Source organism: Alligator mississippiensis, chromosome 5 (assembly GCF_030867095.1).
Source record: "Alligator mississippiensis isolate rAllMis1 chromosome 5, rAllMis1, whole genome shotgun sequence".
NCBI lineage: Eukaryota > Metazoa > Chordata > Crocodylia > Alligatoridae > Alligator > Alligator mississippiensis.
The window spans coordinates 167,934,148-167,954,592 of NC_081828.1; the positions used below are offsets into that span (position 1 = coordinate 167,934,148).

The following is a 20,445-nucleotide window of genomic DNA, read 5'->3' on the forward strand; positions in this document are numbered from 1 at the left end:
TTATTTTATTAAGGACTCAACCCTTATTTAAAATCAGTGAAAATACTTCATTGCTCTTAGCTATTAAAACAAAATGATTGACCCAATAGACCAGGGTGGGCAAAATATGACTTGTGGGCTGAATCTGGCCTGCCAGGCACTTCCAGCCCATGGCACCCACCAACGAATTGTGCCCTGCCCAGACCTTCCACCCACGAGGGTGGGAGCAAGGCACCCATGTATACACACACCCCAAACATACCCTAGTGAGCCTCGCTCCCACTTTTATGGTTACTGCTGCAGCTGCCAGGAACCTGCTCCACGGAGAGTGAGGAAGGCAGCTGGCTCTAGTGCATGGGGCTTCCCTCCCGTGCCACCCAAGTGTGGGGGTTGCGCATGCATGGCAGGGAGCACTGGTGATAGAGATGGCCTGGCAGAGGCTGCACTCCTCGCCACAAAGTGCAGCACTAGCCAGAGCTGCATGCCACTGGGCACAAGCACCTGTCTGCTGCTGCACTATGGGGACAATATGGAGGGTCCTCACACACCCCCACCCTCCTTCACACCCCACAAATGCCACAATCCCACAACCTGCCCCCACACCCTCACATGTACATAACCCCTAAAGATACCCCATGCCCCCATCACACACAGCCACATCCCCTCACAAATGCCTCCCACACACACACACACACCCACACCCCTGCACCCCCCATACACAATATACATGGCTAATAATTTATTTTTGTGTTATTATGCAATCATCTCTATATACAGTGCGCAAACACATCATGAAAAAATATTTTTGTAATAAAATTAAAATATGTTATAATACCTATTTGACTTTTAGTATATGATTTGGTTTATTTTCTGGTTGTAAGATGGCAGCCCCCAACCCCCAAGAGCTTGGGGGTGTTGCAAGGGGAAGGACTTCCAGTGGCAAAGGTCAGGGGTTAGGAGTGGGACTTCTGGTCCCAAGATAGTGCCCAGGGGGCAGGGCTGTCAATGGGTGGGGCTACCCATGCGGCCTTCAAAAGCTCGCTAAACCTTGTTAAGCAGCCCTCCACCCAAAATAATTGCCCGCCCCTGTGTTAGACCAATTGGTGGCTTGTGGTTTGCAAGGAGCCACAAGGTGAAAGCAGTCTCTAGCCTCCCCTTCCTTCTTCCAGCTTATGCCTGCATACACAGGCTAGAGTGTGTCTGCACTGCAGAGTGAGATCTGAACTCTGCATGTTGTGGGAGAGAGCTCAGGGGCTTGCAAGAAGTTGGACAGCCCTGTGATAGACCATAACATAATCTGAAAGACCAGGGGTCAGCAACTTCATAGGAATGTTGGGCCAAAGTAAAACAACTTACTCTGAGGATAAGTTGATACCATTTTCAACCCACTACCATCATTTCTCTGGTGCCTATCATCCCCGCTACTAAATTAACACTAATGTACTTGAGACTCACTGACAAATTGTCGCTGATATCCTGCTTCTGTGGACTAGATGAAATCACTTAGTGGACATTTGGTTCCAGCCCTGTAATAGACTGTTTTTCAGCTCCATCAAGATTGCACGCCATCCATTACACTAGCATTGAGATGCTTCTAAATTATTTCATATATTTTAAAATATTGAATAACATACAGTTACTAGGCTAAAGAATAACTAAGTCAATGTCCACTTTAGTGGGGTTTCAGTTTCTGCTTCATGAATACATTTGAGTATTGTGGCACTTTTTCATAGCATTTGGCCATAAAGACTGTCACTTTGATAACTAATCTATTTACTTAGTTTTTACACAACAACAGAATCTAATTTATTTGTGTGCCCATCTGGGCTAGATTGCTCATTTTAAATTAATTTAACATATGATGGACTGTTACTGGCCTTTTCTTTCCCAGGAGAAGAAGTTGACAGACAGCTGTGTCGAGATGCTATCTACCCAATCCCCATTGTCTGTGAAGTTCCATGCCCAAAGGATTGTGTTCTCAGCATGTGGTCTGGCTGGTCCTCCTGCTCACACACCTGCTCAGGAAAAACCACAGAAGGAAAGCAGATGCGTGCCCGCTCTATTTTGGCATATGCAGGTGAAGGTAAGGATGCATACTTCACCAGGGTTTGTGTTTGATTATGAATTGTTTTCTTTGTAGTGATAAAATAATTCCATGATCAGAGGGAACTGATTATTACAAAGCATCCTTACTCCTCCTCTTATTTAAAGTACCTGTTATATATAAAGTAAAAGCTTTTTTGTGCTTTGTATTATTTAAATTAGAAGATTCTTTGGTATGTTTAAAACTAATCTGGGCTACTCTTTGTTCTTGAACAAGTTCTCTGTATTCTTATTTCAAATACATATTTTCTGTTTTGCATTTAAATTTAAATTGACAAATGTTTTACCATAAATAATGTCCAGTACAAGATGTATATAGAAGGTCCTTCATTGTCCTGAATTATTCTCATAGAGATCTCATAGTTGGTCTCTGTAGTCAGAAGCATTTATATTGTAAGAGAGCTACTAATCAAGGGCTATCCAAGCAGGAGTTTATTCAAATTACCTCTCTCCCCTGCAGTATATAGTGTGAGTTCCAAAGTTATATGCATGAGGGCTGTATTCCTTTCAGCTATGTTTAATTTAATTCAGTGCTATGATTTAAATCACTAGGGCTTGGCACGGGTGTTCAATTCCAGACATTTGCAGTGCCAGAATAAGTGGCAATGAAAAGATTGCTTCTCTGTGAATGAACATACAGTATTTTCATAAGGACTGTGCAACTTTGATTTAAGCTTCCAGACATCCATTCTTCAAATGCTTATGTGGCTTGTGTATTGTTCTGTGGCATACTGTTGTATTCAGTCTTACCTTTTAAAATCTCAGAACCAACAGGAATTGTATTGTTCCAGCTCATGTTCTGTTGCATTCATTTCAATTGAACAAAGAAATAATAGATATGTGTTCAGTATTATATATTAACAAGCAATGGCAGTGCTGTCATATTTGTTACAATTTTAGTATAAGTAAAAAAATACATATTGACAAATTTTGTAAGGTAAGTTAGAAATGCATTTTCCAATAATAATTTTAAAAAATAATTTTCATGAGCCATTTATTTTCCTGAGTATATTGAGGCACTTGCCTTTCAAATGTTCATTTGACTTTGGAAGAAACAGAAATGTACCCTGATCTGATCCTTATAGAAGTAAATCATGCCCCCAAGTTTCATTAACTTCATTAATGTCTTTTTAAAAAGTAGGTAGTAGATCCTGTAAGCGGGTGCTCAACACCTCCCACCCTCATACGTGAGGCGTCAATATATCAAAAAAACTTAAGCATGAACTGAATTTTAAAGGCTTGGTTGAACACTACGAAAGATTAGGGGAGTTGGATGAAGCCTCAAAGCAATTAAGAATATGCTTTATTAAATAGGGGTGGGATTAACTGCTTCAGTCTAAGGATAAAAACAGATGTTGTAAAATGAAGCAGATCATGCTATGGCAGGACACATCCTGTCACACCTGATCCACTTTATTGGGTGAAACGTACAGCATCCTTTGTCTTGCACTGGACAGAGGCCCAATGCAGGACAACATCTGACAAGTTCCTCTTGCCCAGGATTTCCCATGTCCTTTGCTGACGCATACCTCCTTGCCAGGGCTTGGGTTCCATGCTGCCTATGCCTCCATGAGGCACTGGTTAGCAAGGGTCCTAGTGCAGAGGCATGGAGCAGCACATGACCAATGGAATCCCTACCCTCTCATGCCTCCATGCAAAGACCTGCGGTGACCCATGCCTCTGCATGAAGCACAGGTTGGTGAATGTCCTAGCAAGGAGATTCAGGGTGGCCTGGGTTCTGGGGAATTCCTGGTGCCCTTGTCTCCACTCTGGAACCTGAACTGGGTCCCACACCAACCCATGCTTCATGCAGAGGAATTTCCTGGGTCCAATATTGCCCCTTGCCTCCTCCCATGGGCCAGCATGAGGCCCAGGATGGATGTACAGGACTGCATGGGTCCTGGCATGGTGATATGGACCGACAGGGTTTCCCGAGGTCCCATGCCTACACCCTGAGGCCTCCAGAGATGTGCTTCTGGAGATCTCATAGCTGATCTCTGTAGGCATAGCACCCCAAGATTCCCCAAGGCATGTCATTATAAAGGGAAATCTGGGCAGATGCTCATGGGGCTTGAGGGGCCTAATCCTGCCCAATCCCAGGAGTTCCTAGAGTACACAAGCTTAGGCCCCTCCAGGGGCAGTTCAGCAGGAGCTGGATCAGGCACTGCAGGTGGCAGCAGCCTCTGCCTTCTTCCTGCAGCAGCTAAACCCAGGGCTTTTGCTTCAATTTACCCCAACTGGCCAGGACACGAGAACAGCCTACAAAATCTGGGACTCCCCAGGCCAATCCAGGATGTATTATGTCACCATAATTATAACATCTTCTTTGATAATTCTGTTTCTCTGGAAGAAAATAAAAATCATATCTTGCCTTTCTGGTTCTGAATGTTGATATATTTGATGCTAGGTCAAAACTTGGATTTTACTCTTTTTGAAGTCTTGTCCTATCCCATATTATCCCACAAGTTTCATGGAAGGAGCATACCATAGTATTTTGATTCTTGGTTATTTTTAAGCCCTTTTATGGTGTCCATGTGGTCTGAAAAGGCCATACACCAGAAATACCCATGGGGCACATCTACACAAGATGCTTTGCTGCACAGTAGATAGAGCAAATTAGTGCATAGTAATCATCATCTACATATGATGACCCTTATTGCACAGTAATTTGCTCTACTCGGCAGTTAATTTACTACCTCTAAATTTGCTACTGCTGCATAGTAAGACACATGTAGACAGCCAACCAGGAGCAAATTTGCTCCCAGTCAGCTGGGCAGCAGGGAACAGGATATTGCTCCCTGCCCCCAGGAGCTGTCTGCTGCCCCCTGTCCTGGCAGCAGGGAGCTCCCAGCCACAGTTGTGGAGTAGGGACTGGGAGATCCCTGCACAGGGAGAGTTCCCCATCCAGCTTGGAGCTGTCTGGGACCTGCCTCAGACTGGAACAGTTCCCAGCCAGCCTCAGGTTTTGCGGGGAAGTCTGCACATGCAGCCTGGGGCTGGCGGGGAACTGTCCTAGTTTGGGTCAGGTCCCAGCCCCACAGCTTGTTCCCAGCCCCGTGCCCCAATTGAGGAATGGGGCTTGGAAAGAGCTGTAGAGGAGGGGCGTGTCCTAGCCCCCTTCCCTGATCTGCCAGTGGGGCAGTTAGCAGCAAGCCCCTGGCTGGGTGGGGAATCCCCACAGCTCCTTCCAAGCCCCCTGCCCTTGATCAGGGGCCAGGGCTGGAAGCTCCCTGCTGCCAGGGCGGGGGGACATTGTCCATGCCCAGGCTTTGCCACCCATGCCCACCCAGCATCAGGCAGCTCCTGGGGCAGGGAACCATCTCCCAGATCCCACCAAGAGACAACTGTCTCTTGTCCCTGTGTTCCCTGCCAGCCCCTGGGCAGCACCCAAGGGGAGCCTCAAGCTCCCCCTGGCTGCTGTGGTGGGGGCGAAGCAGGGTAGGAGCTTTCCTTTCTGGCTGCTGCCATTGGAATCAGATCTGTTTCCAAATGTGCATATGTGTAGATGCCTGTCCAGGGTGTGTTTACTCTACAGTAAATTATTCTGGGGTAAACCCAAACCACAGCATTTGCATGTGTAGACACAGCCATGGTGTAAAAACTTGTTGGCCCTTTTCACAGTCTCTGATGTACTGTGGTTTGGGAATGGGAAGGGAAAAGAATACGACCAGAGTATATCGCTGCAATCCACTTGTTCTTGGTTGAAAGAAAAGACGAACATAAATTTTGAGCAGGTATGAAACTGCTCTAAATCAGGTTGCAGGCAAGGCTAAGGAGGAGGAAGCACAAAGGCAGTAACTTCCTTTCTTCTCTTCTCCACCTTGGCGCAATCATCTCCATTCCTGTAGGAAGCAGACTTGAGAATTGAGAATATGATCTAGGGTGTGTATGCTTGTATGTGCAACATTTTTTCCAGACCCAGATAAACTACACCAACTTGTATATGCTAAATGGTTATGAAAATCAGGAATGGATTTCTGCTCAGAGAGAGGATCTTATTTCCCAAGACAAAGGTTCTGCATGGCATTTCAAATGTGGAAACTAGTGCCAATGCACTAGCTTATTCATATTTTCTGGAATCATTCCCTTTTCAGTTGAAGCGAATATTAATTTATGAAGTTGTTTTTCTGTGAGTCAGGCAGTTTCTCATTTGTGTTACTGCTGAGCTAATCTTCCCTATGCAACTAGAAACTCAGGCAAATCATTGTCTGAAAATTTAAAATGACAGTAAAGGACAAGTCAGTAACCTCACACATCACGCAGCTGTCACAGAGATCCAGTTTTAATCTATGTAACATTCACATCTTTCCATCCCACGTAGGGATGCAGCATCTGATTTTTCTTCCTGACCCTACTGCTTGGTATGTATTTGCTATAAGTAATAAGTACACACTGATGGCCCTCGTGGTATAGACAGCCATAACAATTGTAGTACTTTCAGAGAATACCAATAAAGCAATTGTAATGCAACTGTTATACCTACATGATTCCGTAGCAATATAAGTGTAGCACAACCGCCCCAACTTTAACTCTCTTTCATTCAGAATCAAAGTTAGGGAGCCCCTGAGAGATATGCAAGTGGGTGCAATGGGATCTAATGCAAGATCCCCATCAATTGTCCTTGCTGAGCCACACATGCATGGCAAGGGTGTGATTGCAGGATCCAACATTACATCCCATCACCTTATTGCTGGTGCAGGGGGAGCCCAAGAGTGTGATCCTGAGCTCACCCCACACTGGCAAGTAGCAAGCTCCCACAGGTTGGAATCTCATCAGCGGATCTGGGCTCCCAACCATGGAGGCACACCATGCATCATGGGGGCCCTCAGCTGATCTTTATAATCTACTCGATTCCCTCTAAACTCTTCATTCCGCAGGCGTTAATGACCCTCTCTTCTTTTTAATGGTCTTGATGTTGCACTGATGAACCTATCTTTCCTTCTGACATTCTGCTGTTTGCTAACTCTAGCTAGAGTGTTAACTCAGGTGTACATAAACTCAGGTGTTGAAATAACTGTCAAGCTCCTCAAGAAGGCTTGATTTGCTTTATGAATCTGAAATGATGTACCTTTAACTCTAATGACAACAGGACTTACGAAACAACATATTTTGATTATTTTTTGCCTGGTTTTTTATGTTTTTATACATAATAGAAGATATAGCAAATTAATGGGCATTCCAATAAATTTATATTTACTTCAATCTTAAACTGAATAATATAGTTCTAGGCCCCTCATCAATTTGGAACCCACACTACATAAAATTATTCTTTCCTATATGAATTTCCTTATATTTGTCAGTACTGAATGTAATCTGTGAATTGATTCCTAAAATCCTTCAGAATTCTTCATTACTGATCAACTGTACCCCAGTCTTTTTATGTAGCACTTTGTTTCAGTGCTTCCTCTTCTGACATTTCAGTATTCAACACTACGTAAACTTTGTTACCTGAAACAAGTAGGTTTTGAATGCTGATTTGCCAGTAGCCCTTATGGTAAAATCCCATAGAAAAAAACATGTAGTTCTTTCACAATATCTTTATCTTCTTTAATTATTCCTTTTATTTCCTGATACTGTAGCAGACTCACCAGTTTATTCTGATCAACTTGAGAATGTTGATCTGTTTTGGGGTTTGTTTATTTCCTTTCTAAATTTCCACTTTACTAGGCTATGTCAGTCTACCAAATAGTTCGTATGCTGTCTGCTAGTTTTATTTGTACGGGCTTCCATTTCTCTGTAGTGAATGTATATGCCTTGGAATAAATTCTTGAATCTTTTCATTTAACCATATACTTTACTTGCCCCATGCTTCTGGGTTTTGTTCAGGAGTATGCATGTGCTGTCCTGATATGAAATTATGCATGTTGTAACATCTGTGACTAAATTCTGGAAGGTTTATATATATATATATATATATATATATATAATGTATATAATGTATACACACACACACATATATATATATACATATACATTTACATACATACATATATGTATATATGTATGTGTATGTGTGTGTATATATGTATAGATACGTGTGTGTGTGTGTGTGTGTGTGTGTAATCTTTCTAAAGATTAGACTTACAGTACTAGCCTTTGCTATGATTTCACACCCTGTAAAATTAAAGTTAATCACACAGGATTTGCTATTAAAAGTTCAATAAAAGTTACTTCTTCAACCAGCTCTAAAAGTCAAGCCTTACTGGGATAGAACATGCATAAGTGCCTGCCGAAACTGGGATCTCATCCTAGAACTTGGTTAAAAGCGACCTCTCCTCTCGTGTATGCTGGGACTAGGTGTTCAAAGAAATGATTATTTAAAATGTAGAGAATTTGATCCTGTTGTGACATTTGTCTTATTTACGTGGGAAAGAGGAAGTTACCCATCATTTCTTTTATTAGGCCTAGAGGCCTACTTGATCTCTCTCATCACTGAGCATTTAATATCCTCTTTCCTGATGTGCAGCAATTGGGCAGGATGCCAACTTAAATTCTGAGGGTTGGACAGTCAGGGATGCAAACATGCTTCCTCATAAATCCTATGTTAGAGCACATGCTTCTCTTTTTGAAAGAAAAACAATGTATGCTTCATGTCATGTAACAAGCATATAGTTCGTCACTGCACTTTCCAGACAGCGTAACATATGTAATCTATTTTTCTATTACATTTTACAGCATTTTATTTCCTACTTCATTATGAACATTTGCACTGCTTTGTTATTCCAGGAGGTGTTCATTGCCCAAACAGTAGCGCGCTACAGGAAACCCGCAGCTGCAATGAACACCCTTGCACTGTATACCACTGGCAGACTGGACCTTGGGGCCAGTGTATAGAGGATGTGTCTGTGTCTGCATTCAACTCATCTACTAGTTGGAATGGAGAAGCCACCTGTTCTGTTGGGATGCAAACAAGAAAAGTAATCTGTGTGAGAGTGAATGTGGGACAAGTGGGACCAAAAAAGTAAGGATCTGTGCAGTGTTGTTTATTAAATTAAATTATCTCTATATTTTGCTTTTTCAATGCAGATAATTCATTGATATGTGAATTTGGTATACGCAAAGAAAAGATATAGCTGTTTTTTTTTTCATGTCTGTTCTTAAATAACTGAACTCTTAAAGGTATAAAACTAACGTGCTAGCAGAAGTGTAAGAGCTGTAGAACTCCTCTTCTCCCTTGCTTGCCATGGAAAATTCTCACTATGGTAGTTTTTTCCTGACGCTTCCATTGCAGAATCATCAACCAGGGACACAGACACCAGGCCAAATCCATCTGATGAGCAACTGTATGACCCTGTGCCTTTCAGTGAATCATTGAGAGGCACTGTTTCTTTTCGAGCTATCTATGACACCTGATTATCTTATTAGGCAGTCAGTAGACTAGGGACATGGGGAGAGGGAAGCAAACTCTCCACTGGGGAGAATACAGTAGCTTGAAAGCCTTTGTTGTCTTTGAGGGTGTATAGAGGTTTGTACCTCAGGATCCAAGTAGGACTCTGAATCTGTGGATTGTAGGAGGATGTATAACTAGAGCTGCATCCTTGCCATGAAGCTTAGCAGAGCCAGAGTAAAGATCTCAAGCTTTATAAGCCTTACTACACCCGCGTATTTCACAAGGGGTGCCTATGTCCTAATGCTCTAATGATCTAGTGTGGTGTATGACGAGGGTACAGATGCAAATGAGTTGCAGGTGAAATGAATGTGACAGCATCTTATAAAATCTCCATACAGTTTGTTACTTTGTAGTATGATTAGCTTACTCTAGTCAGGAGAGATTCAAAGGTGGAATACGTAGTACATTCCAGTGCAAGAACAGAAGTTCCCATATGTTTTCCTGTTTCATTAGAAATATGGTCAGGAAATTCACTTGAAAGGGAAGGGTGAAGAGGGATGACAGGGGAGAATTTTTATGCATAGTAATTTGCATATTGCATATTTTAAAACATACATGCCGCCACACTCAGCCGTTGTTAGAAGCGTTCTCTGCAGTTGTGTAATACTAGTAAACATTTTCGTTGCCAGCCAGTTTACATTTTTAAGTCATTCTACAGTGAGCTTACCTTTGCTTTTTAAACCTGCTATTACAGTACTTGAATTTATTTTGACCTTCATTTTTTGGAAGGAGGACTGTTGTATTATGTCATAGACAAATCCTGTGAAATAAGAACAAAAAAGTATTGACTGAACTTTCAAACTGTCATGTTAAATTCACTGAATCGTTTTTCAAGAGCAGACATTTGACATTAAAATGTAAATAGGAACTTTGTTTTAAATTCCCCTTAAATAAAAAGATTACTGTGGTATGATAAAATCAATATTATTGTTCTTATCTACTTTACAAGTACAAGACCTCAACTCATATCCTTTCTGTTTAATTTGACCTTGAATAAGGATTGGGAAAAAATCAATAATCTGCTTTAAGCCACATATACTAAATACAAACAACATAAAAGGTTGAAGCAGCATTTTAATTGAACCAGTTGTCTTGCCACAGGATTTGGAGCCGTCGCTTTTCATTAAAGATCAAGCTCTCAGACAAACTAAATACAGTCATGGTTGTAGCATTTAGGGTTATTTTGTGCATTTAAAGGTGGCTGTGTCTGTGGGTATGTCTATACGGTGAAAGGCAGGCAGCTCCTTACAGAGACATACTGTGCTGCTTTTTGCACGTTCAGCCTTCTGCACCAAAGCAATGTAGCTATGTTACTGTGGCATTGTGGACACACTAATAGGTTTTTTTCTCAGCAATAACCTGACTATAATGCTTCCAGCATGCCCAGCTTCCAGAAACTGGGCGCATAGACTCAGCGTGTTTCACCAGCCCTGATTCTACAAACTATGACCAATTTGTTCTATTGGGAGCAGCAGTTCAACAGTCCTATTTGTCCTATTGGGAGCAGTAGAGAATCTCTTCCAGGGTCCTCCCAGCCTGGTATGCAAAAGTGTTGGGAATCTTTTGCCTCTTTAACCCAAATGGAAGGATAGTGGCACCCCACTGTAGCTTCCAGCTAGAGGAAAATCCAATCAGAGCCACCAAATCTTTCTTCAAAAAAGCTTCAAGATACATGAGCTAAAATGTCCTTTATCTCTTAATTTAAGCTTCAGTGCTCACACTATTTGTACTCTTAGGACAATTATGCCTTTATTTTTTTTATGTTATGTTTACCTATTAGCTTACACTGTCACTTGTATAAAATTCATAACTACCTAACAAGGATCTACAAAGCACATGTAACAAATCCCATATGAAGACAGTGGACTTGCCTACTTCAGCAGACCCAGTTGGTTAAATAGCCCATACATTTAAAACAAAATGCACACATTCATGAAAGGACATGCAAGAAACCCCACACATAGGAAATGAACCTGCCTTGGCAAGACATTTTAGCTGGCCATGCACTAAAAGCAAAAGGTACACAAATGTCAAAAAAAGAAGCCCTGATTGGTAAAAATGCACATCTTCAGTTAAGGGACATGCATTATTCTTTTAAAATTCACATGACAAGTGTGCAAAACCATGGCTTCATAACAAAAAATTCCCATGCATCCCAGTAAAGGGTATGACCAGGAATTGCAAAACAGTGTTCTTGCTGCAGAGTAGGTACATGAAGCAATCCCAGCATTATGAACCTGGTGACTTTCTTTTAGGTAGGAGTGATTTGGGGACAATTAACAAACCTTCTGTTGGTACAGTTTATTTTTGCTTATTTTGGGAAATGGTATTAGTTAATTCAGTAAAACCAGGGTTTTTTCTTGTATAAGCCATCTCTCTCCTTAAAAGGCTTTACTGGTATAGGTATACTGGAAAACTTTTCTGGTGTAGACAAGGTCTAACTATAAATCATGCCTAAATTGTAGATTTTAAGAGTCATGCTAAGAAGTCTGTTAAATTAGTTTTCTCAAGCTCCCCAAATTCCACGTTCATTCCGTGATTATTTTGTTCTGTTACGGTAATAAAAAATATTTGCTTCCCAACTGCAGGGTTGGTTTGTTTGTTTGTTTGTTTGTTTGTTTGTTTGTTTGTAAAGGGTAACTCTAATCCTTATATTTGCAAAAGCACAATAGGGGGTCCTAGCCAAAATGTCCACTAATTCTACTCATGCACCTAGAACCTTGTATAACATTCACAATTTTAGAGGAATTCATTTAAATGCTAAGAAATTCTAGCTCTGAGCCCAACCAAAGGAAGTATGAACAACTACAGCTCCTGTGCAGCATCTGTAGGTTTCTGGCATAGGTCGCATGTCAGGACTCTGTTAGAGAATGATCTTTCATTTTATTATGTGCATTTCCTTTTTCTAGATGCCCTGAAAACCTTCGACCAGAAGCAGTGAGGCCTTGTTTGCTTCCTTGTAGAAAAGACTGTATTGTGACACCATTCAGTGAGTGGACACCATGTCCTTCTTCATGTCAGGAAGGTAATATGATTTACTGTCTATCACTTGACAGACTTTCAAAAAGTCAAATAGAAATAAACCTCCCCACCACACATTCTTAGATAGACACTGTACTGATTTCTGATAGGTTGGTATTGGTCTGTTCTTTCCCTTAAGCTGTGATTATCAACCTTTTTAGATGCAAGACACCCTTCATTTGACTAAAGACACTCTCAGAAAATGCCAGCTCTTAGCTTTTACTCATTTTTTGACTACAGAAAAAGAATGGAGCAATTCTTCTGTTGCAAAGAATTCAAAGACAACAACAGGTCAGAATGTTGTTGACACAATGGATTCCCACTTGAAGTATTTGGGTTTGTTTTGTTCATCAGGTATAGGTGCTTCCATACCAAATTGTGCTAATATTGTGTGGCAACCTGCAGCTCCCTTAAGGGTTTCATGGCACCCCAGGGTCATTGCACCCTGGCAGAGAATCACTACCGTAGAGGTTTCCCTTCTTTCTCAGAACTAGATCAAAGATTAGATGAAGTAGCATTTGCTATAGTATAGGAGTGTCAAGCTTATAAGGCCCTGTGTGCTGGGTTGGGTACAGAGCTGGTCTGCAGGTTGGATTGGGGTCCAGCATGCACTGCTTGAAGTATGTGGGCCCACTCCCAAACCCACAGGCACCATCATAGGAGAGATGATAGGGCTACACAGGCCAGATCTTTGACACCTTTTCTATAGTACATGATCATTTGTTCTGAGCAACAGAACATTTTCCACTTCTTAAAATCGTATGTAATCCATTGTAACATTGTACTTACAGCTGCCAGTCTCAGTGGCCCATGGGCAGACACTCCCACATTTTCTTTTTTAGCTATTCTTAAGTATTTCCTTTAACAGTTCTTTTTTTTTTTCTCTTGCTGCAGGCTTTTTATTATAATATTTTCTTTGGATCTGCCATTTTCAATCAGTAATGAGCCACACAACAGATATGAATTCATTGCTATAACATCATATTGTGCAGCTAACACAATATTATATGATTACCTAACAGGACAGATTTTGCCTTTGGATGCATGTATGCTATTTTCTTTGATTTTGTTGGAGGAGCTTGAGCATTCAAGGATGGAATTTGTTGTATTTAAAAAATGCATATGATAGACTGTATTGACTACCCCCCAAAGGTGTTAACACATAAGTTCTACATTAAAATCTACATTAGCAGCAGGAGATTCATCTCTTGCTCCCTTTAATAGTACTTTAAAAGCTATCAAAGGAAGTTTAACTTTTAAAATAACCAACATTCAAATTTATGTTAAGGGTCTGAATTAAAAATATACTAGAAGGCCTCAATGTGTTTGTCAACATTTTTACAAGAAAATTGAACACCGTAAAGCTCTTAGAATATTTTTTGTATTGACATTATAGTTTGAGCAAAAGCATTGATTGAATTAGTGTTGTCCAGGTGTTTCTGCCTTACCCCCCTTTTTTTCTTAAGCATGACGGGAGGTATCCATATAATATGCAAAGAGAGAGAGAGAGAGAGTCAATAATGTAATTCCATGTTCTATGTATGTTAATCCTTCTATGAGACATGGTGATTACTGAGAGCCACTTACAAAACCAAAAAGTATGAGATTGTTCCATCAGGGCCAGTGGTGTCCCTCTGGGGTCCATGTTTGGACCGGTGCTTTTCAACGTCTTTCTCAATTATTTGGATGTGGGGGTGAAAAGCTCACTGGCCAAGTTTGCAGACAACACCAAGTTATGAGGGAGCATGGTCATGCCAGAAGATAGGTTGCAGATACAGGCAGACCTGGATAGGCTGGAGAGCTGGGCAGACCAAAACCAGATGAAGTTCAACACTCAGAAGTGTAAGGTGCTCTGTCTGGGGTCAAACAATCCCCAACATACCTACAGGCTCAGTGGCAACAATTTGACTTGCACCATGGCCGAAAGGGACCTAGGGGTAGTGATCGACCATCTCATGAACATGAGCTGGCAGTGCAATGCTGTGGCCAGCAGGGCAAACAACACGCTGGTATGCATTAACCGTTGCATCTCATGCAAAACTAAGGAAGTGATACTCCCACTGTACTCCACACTGGTGAGACCACAGCAACAGTACTGCATCCAGTTCTGGACATTCACTTCAATAAGGATTTGGAAAAACTTGAGAGGGTCCAGAAAAGAGTTACCTATATGATCAGGGACTTGCAAGATAAGCCATGCAAGGAGATTCTGAGTGACTTGGGCCTCTTCAGCCTACAGAAGAAGAGGCTGAGAGGGGACTTGGTAGCAGTTTACTGCTACATTAGGGGAGTACATCAAGAATGTGTGAACAACTGTTCACCAGGGCACCCCTGGGGAAGACCAAGAGCAATGGATACAAACTCCTGGAAGGCCGCTTCAGGCTCAATTCCAGAAAAACTCCTTTACATTCAGGGTGTCCAGACTGTGGAATAAACTCCCTCCATTGGTGGTGTAGTCACCTACCCTGGAAATCTTCAAAAGAAGACTGGACAGACACCTCATTGGGGTCACTTGACCCCAGTTATCTTTTCCTGCCTAGAGCAGGGGGACTGGACCCGATGATCTACAAGGTCCTTACCAGCCCCTAACAATCCGTGAATCTATTAAATATATATTCTTTCAATCTCACGCTCAATTCTCCATGTTTTCCTAAGGATACAATTATAAAGGCACTTTAAAGGAATTTCCAATTAGTGATTAGACCTTTTTACAACTAATAAAGGATTTAAGAAGATTAAATGTATAAACAATAAAAAGGAAACAAAGCTGGAACCAATCAATTTAACAGCATGAAACATTGGGTGTATGGCCTAAAACATGAAATCAGTTACTTCATGGCATTACTATCAATTTCTTACTGAAATGCTTCTTCAGGATCTGTTGTTTTCTGACAAAGATGCACAACTGTCTTGTTCTACGTCCATTATTTTAAAGAGGGTTCTTAATGCAGTAAAGTATATGCACTACAAATTGAGACAGACTGAATGCAATAACGGGCATGGGCAAATGAGGTGGCAAATCTGTTGAAGAGCACAAATAACATTTCTACTCAATGAGCCAAATAGTGCTTCAATACTATGCAAGCAATGTTTGCTTCAAAATATTTACTAATTCCAGCTGATTCTGTCAGTAGAACCCTTGGGTTTCAGTTCTTCCTTGCCTTTTGGGAGCCAGATCTTAGCTTTTGTTATGGCAGTTTTACTGAATAGTGCAGTGACAGGATCCTTTTTAGTGGCTCCTCTACCATTCCCTCTCAATCACTGGTGTTGGAGAGTGCCTAGGAATCTCCATGTCTAGCCAAGCTTCAGATCCTTTAATAAGCCATTTGCGGCTGTTACTAGCTCAGCTAGTACATCTCAGAACAGATCCATTAAGTATTATTCTCAGTTGTGGCTTATAATCATATTTCAACAATTTATCCGTATTAGGTTTTCTAAATCTATTTGTACAAGCCAGTTTTTTAGTTTAAAACTGCTAGATTATAGTACCTTTAAAATTAAATAACTTTTCTGAGAGTGACTACAGAATGATGGTTCTCTCATTTCTCTGCCTATAGCTCTGATCTTTGGAATATGATTCAAATCAGGTCTGCCTGGAATAATTTATTTATCATGAATAATAAATAGCTATAATAATTAAAACATGTGAACAGTAAATTAAGTCAAGAGCCAGGAAATAAAACTTCACATTTAGATTTGCTCTTTCGGAAAGTTCTTTCTATATCTAGATAGGGTAATATGGGTCCCACGTGGGAAGCAAGTGTGTAGTGAATGGCATTAAAACAAACCCTGGACAAAAACAAGTGCATAAATTAAATCCATCTAACTGCTGGGTGTGAAGATAAGGGAAAAGCAATTAGATTTTGTTATTCTGCTATTTAGGGAATGGAAAATTCTAGGACTCAATTATTTGCTACATTACATACTATTTCTAATTCTGTTTCTTAATTTTAGGGACTAAGTAATCTGTAAAAGTGTACACTACAGTAGCATATCAAGCCTTGCTAACATTTTGTTAACTTGTACATTGTATGCATTAATATTGTGTTTGAAAGCAGTGCAGTTCTGCTTCTTTATCTTTTGGCTAAAATCAAAGTGTAGGAGTAGAGTGGCAGTATCGTAGCCAATGAGGTTAATCCAAGGCACGATTATTGGTAATTGAAATTTTTTCTGTCATGGTCAAAATAACTTGACCATCAATAGAGTCAATTGTTTAATACATTATTTTTTCTTAATTACTGTGATCGCAGTATAATCATCATTCTAGAAATCCTTGGTGTGTGAGTGGAAAGGAACCAAAATATTCCACTCTTTGCAGGGGTTGCCACAGTAAAGAAGCAGTCTCGCCATCGTGTCATCATCCAGCTCCCTTCCAATGGTGGCCGTGAGTGCCCAGATGCATTATTTGAGGAGAGGGAATGTGAAGCTCCCCCTGTCTGCTATACCTACAGGTAATGCTAACTAATTAAGAGAACTGTGCTTAGCATACAGCTTTTGCAAAGCCTGATGAACTGAAAATTTAGGTAAAATAGACCCACTTTTGGCCAAGTTAACGTAGATTAAATCTCATTGATTTTGATGGGGTTACATTGTACTTGTATTTGACTCAGTGATTTAACATTCTGCTTCGTTTATATCTGGAATCCATCCATAATTCATTTACTCCAGTGCTCTATTTCTAATCACGCAGCTTTGACTTTTGCAGCTAAATGTAAAGCATGCTAAAATATCAACTGTTTTAGTTACTAAATTTTAGGAGGTTGAATACTTATCACTTAGTAATCCTTTGTGAGTGCTGTAGATTAGCTGCAAATTGTAAAACTTTCTTTCTAAATTATCCCAGAAGGCCTCACAAACTAAACACATATAGTCCCCTTGAAATGCACCATATTCCGTGGCAGAGGGTGACAGCTTGTAAAGAGAAAGGGAATTACACAACAGCTTAGGAAATGTGTATACACAAAAGAAGTTTTAAATTTCCCATTTCATCTCAGTCCCTTGCAAAATAAAACTAGTCATCAACTAACTCCCCTCACAGACAGAATACAATATAGCAGTGGACTGAAGGGACCGTTCTAGGAGGTGGGGATTGCCAGGATACAAGAGTCTTCTGGCTTTATTCCCTTTCGCTGACCATTCCTTTGCCCCTTGGGACTTTAGTATGTCAATGTAGAAGCCACTATAACAGCCGTTTTGTCATCCAAGGATCCCCTAAGCAGAGTGCATCCTTAAGTAATTGGTTAAGCTAAGCTTTAGGCTGTTTTGCTGTACCATTGCAGTGCACAGCAGTCATAGTGCACAGGTGGATCCAGCCCCTCATGTTTGAAACTTTTAAGTAACACAAAAATATTTTGATTTATTTGGGAAATATTTTATAAAATATTTCATTTTAAGGAAAAATGTTTGATTCAGAACATATCATACTTTCTCATATACGATACACACCCTTTCCTGAAAAATCAGCCCCACACAATTGGGGTACACATATTAAGGGGAGAAGCTGATTTTCTATTCAGAATAGAAGCGCCCTACTCAGATTTTTGCTACACAGTGCAGCATCTCTGTTATTACTATTCAGATAGCTGAGGGAATCAATTAACTTAATGGCTCATTGTTCTTTAAACCAGAAGTATTTAAGAATGGTCTTTCCTTTGTAATGGTTTTTATGTTCTACTAATCAAGTTAACTCATATCAGGACAATTTTGCCATCTGCCAGTACTCCTGGTCTCTTCTCCTATTTCACATCTCTTTAGGTCTTAAAAAAAATAGATCCTCGTATGGAAATCAGCTTTCTGCAGCAGCTACGGCCAGGTACACATTACACACAAATTGGTATGAGCGATTAAAAGATGGTCTATATCAGTAACAGAACAATTCAGTGCACATAGACAAAAATGTCAGTTTAAGGTAGATCTGGATGGATGTAGTATCAGATTTAAGCAATTTAGGTTAGGCTGGTCTATCAGACTTCTGTACCAGATTTCTTCCCAACTCAATTTAGGTCACAGTCCCCCAGCATCCCAGGCTGCTTCGGGGGTCCTCACTAGCCCACCCTCACAGAACAGCACACTAGTCTTGGCTCATGCTTGTCTGCTCCAGCGAGCACCAGGCCGGCCCCAGCCCACCCCCAGAATGTCACAAAGACAAGCCAGAGAAGCCTCTGTCCGCAGCCCCAGCCAGCCCCAGTAATATATGAAATTATAAAAGCAGTATATTACACTGATTTTTTTTTTAACAATTCTCATTCATCTGAATTATGACATCTGGTCCATCAGCAGATTGTGATGTTCCTAGCTGAAAAAATATATGAGGGTGTACAGTTCTTGAAGTGGCTAAACTTCAGCACTCCAAATGGTAGGGAATATCATTTTAAAACTTTTTCCTAGGAAGTGTTAACATCATCATTTATATCTACTTCTGCTTCAGTTCAGGTACCAGTATAGGGTAGGGCAAATTACACTGAAAGTTGAAGCTTATGAAAAAGGAGTATCTAGCATGAATTGGCAATTTTGGATCACTCTAAACACCAAAGCTTATGGTTTGGCAGCGTGGGTCATCTTTTGGAAATATATAACTTCCTCCTGTCCCCCTCCCCAGCACACACTCATGTTACTTTTGATTACAACAGGATTGGGACAGTAGCCATCCTGCCCAGAATTTGGGATTTTTAGGCACTTCCGGGGCAATCTAGACAGAAATTCTGTTGGTACAGAAGAATTTTAGTTGATAATTGAATTAAATATGCAATTGATTCAATGAGGGTAAAATGTACTTTGTTTAAAACAGTATTTCAGACAAAGCATTGCTCTCCCATTCTTGCAAGCTGTTTCAGTATACGTTCTGAGGAGTGCATTTGGTCTGACAATTTGCTTACTGGTGTACATGTGGCAATGACTGTCCCACCCAACCCCTTTTCCCCATTATATATAGCAAAGCTCTGCTCTTCCCTGTGTTCAGCTTGGGAATCTTCAACCCCCTCCCTCCAAATAATGTTCTCTCTTTGCCATTTCCATATCATTGTGCAGGAAAGAAAAACCCCTCTTAAACTCATCAGACTAGAGAATTATTCCAAGTCAGTGACACCAGATGGTTGTTTTGGTGACATCTCAGTATAGTCATTCAGCAAGGTGTCCATCATCTTTCTGGGTAGAGGGGCTACCTGTAATCCTGTAAATTAGGTTATTTTGGACCCTGTACTGGTTTATGCAATCATGTTATCCAGCATTTCCACACAAAGAATATGCTAAAATGCATAATTTGACTCAGCTATAACCCTCTGTGTCTCCCTCCAACATTTTCCATTATCAGTAGACTGTGGACTTTTAATCACTAATAGCAGTATGCTCTCAGCATATAATCATACAGAAGGAGCTCTTTCATTAAATTAAGGTGTTTGCACAAATCATGACCATTATGTACTATGAATAATACTAAATATGATCAGAATGATACCAACATAACTATAGTAATGTAAGATTTATGCTCTAGGCATGATAGTCCACAAATTATGCAAGAGGAATTCTTATGGTAATATCTTTTATTGGAACAACTGTGTAATTGGGAGAGAGTTAGACAAGCTTTCAAATACAAGGCATTCTTCCTTAAATGACCTGGAAACTCTTTGCCTAAAAAATCCTTCCCTAAGAAATACTTGTCTCGGGCACCAATATTTCTGGACATAATGCAGCAGAATTTGAGGTAAAATTTCAAAGTAGAAGACAAAGTGAACTTACACAAATCCTAGCAATGATATGATCGTTGTTGATATGTTCACTACATATTTGTTAATGATGAGTTCTGTTTTCAGTGCTTTCAGATATGTAAAGAAAACCATGGCCAGCTTCCAGAGACCCTTACAAATAAAGGGAAGTGTTAAGCACCTGCAACTCTCATAGAACTAGTGAGCACAATAAGTGGAGCATAGAGGAAAAGAATAAGTTCTTTGCATACT

At 40.6% G+C, this 20,445-nt stretch overlaps 1 protein-coding gene across 1 annotated transcript in view; it reads left to right on the plus strand.

Moving 5' to 3' along the window:
- The window catches only part of THSD7A (thrombospondin type 1 domain containing 7A), a 432,531-nt gene that overhangs the window by 299,734 nt on the left and 112,352 nt on the right, over window positions 1-20,445 (plus strand). The window contains exons 10-13 of the mRNA XM_059728968.1: window positions 1,871-2,062; window positions 8,809-9,043; window positions 12,382-12,497; window positions 16,812-16,944. Coding sequence (XP_059584951.1) covers window positions 1,871-2,062; window positions 8,809-9,043; window positions 12,382-12,497; window positions 16,812-16,944 — 676 coding nt within the window. The remainder of the gene's footprint in view (window positions 1-1,870; window positions 2,063-8,808; window positions 9,044-12,381; window positions 12,498-16,811; window positions 16,945-20,445) is intronic.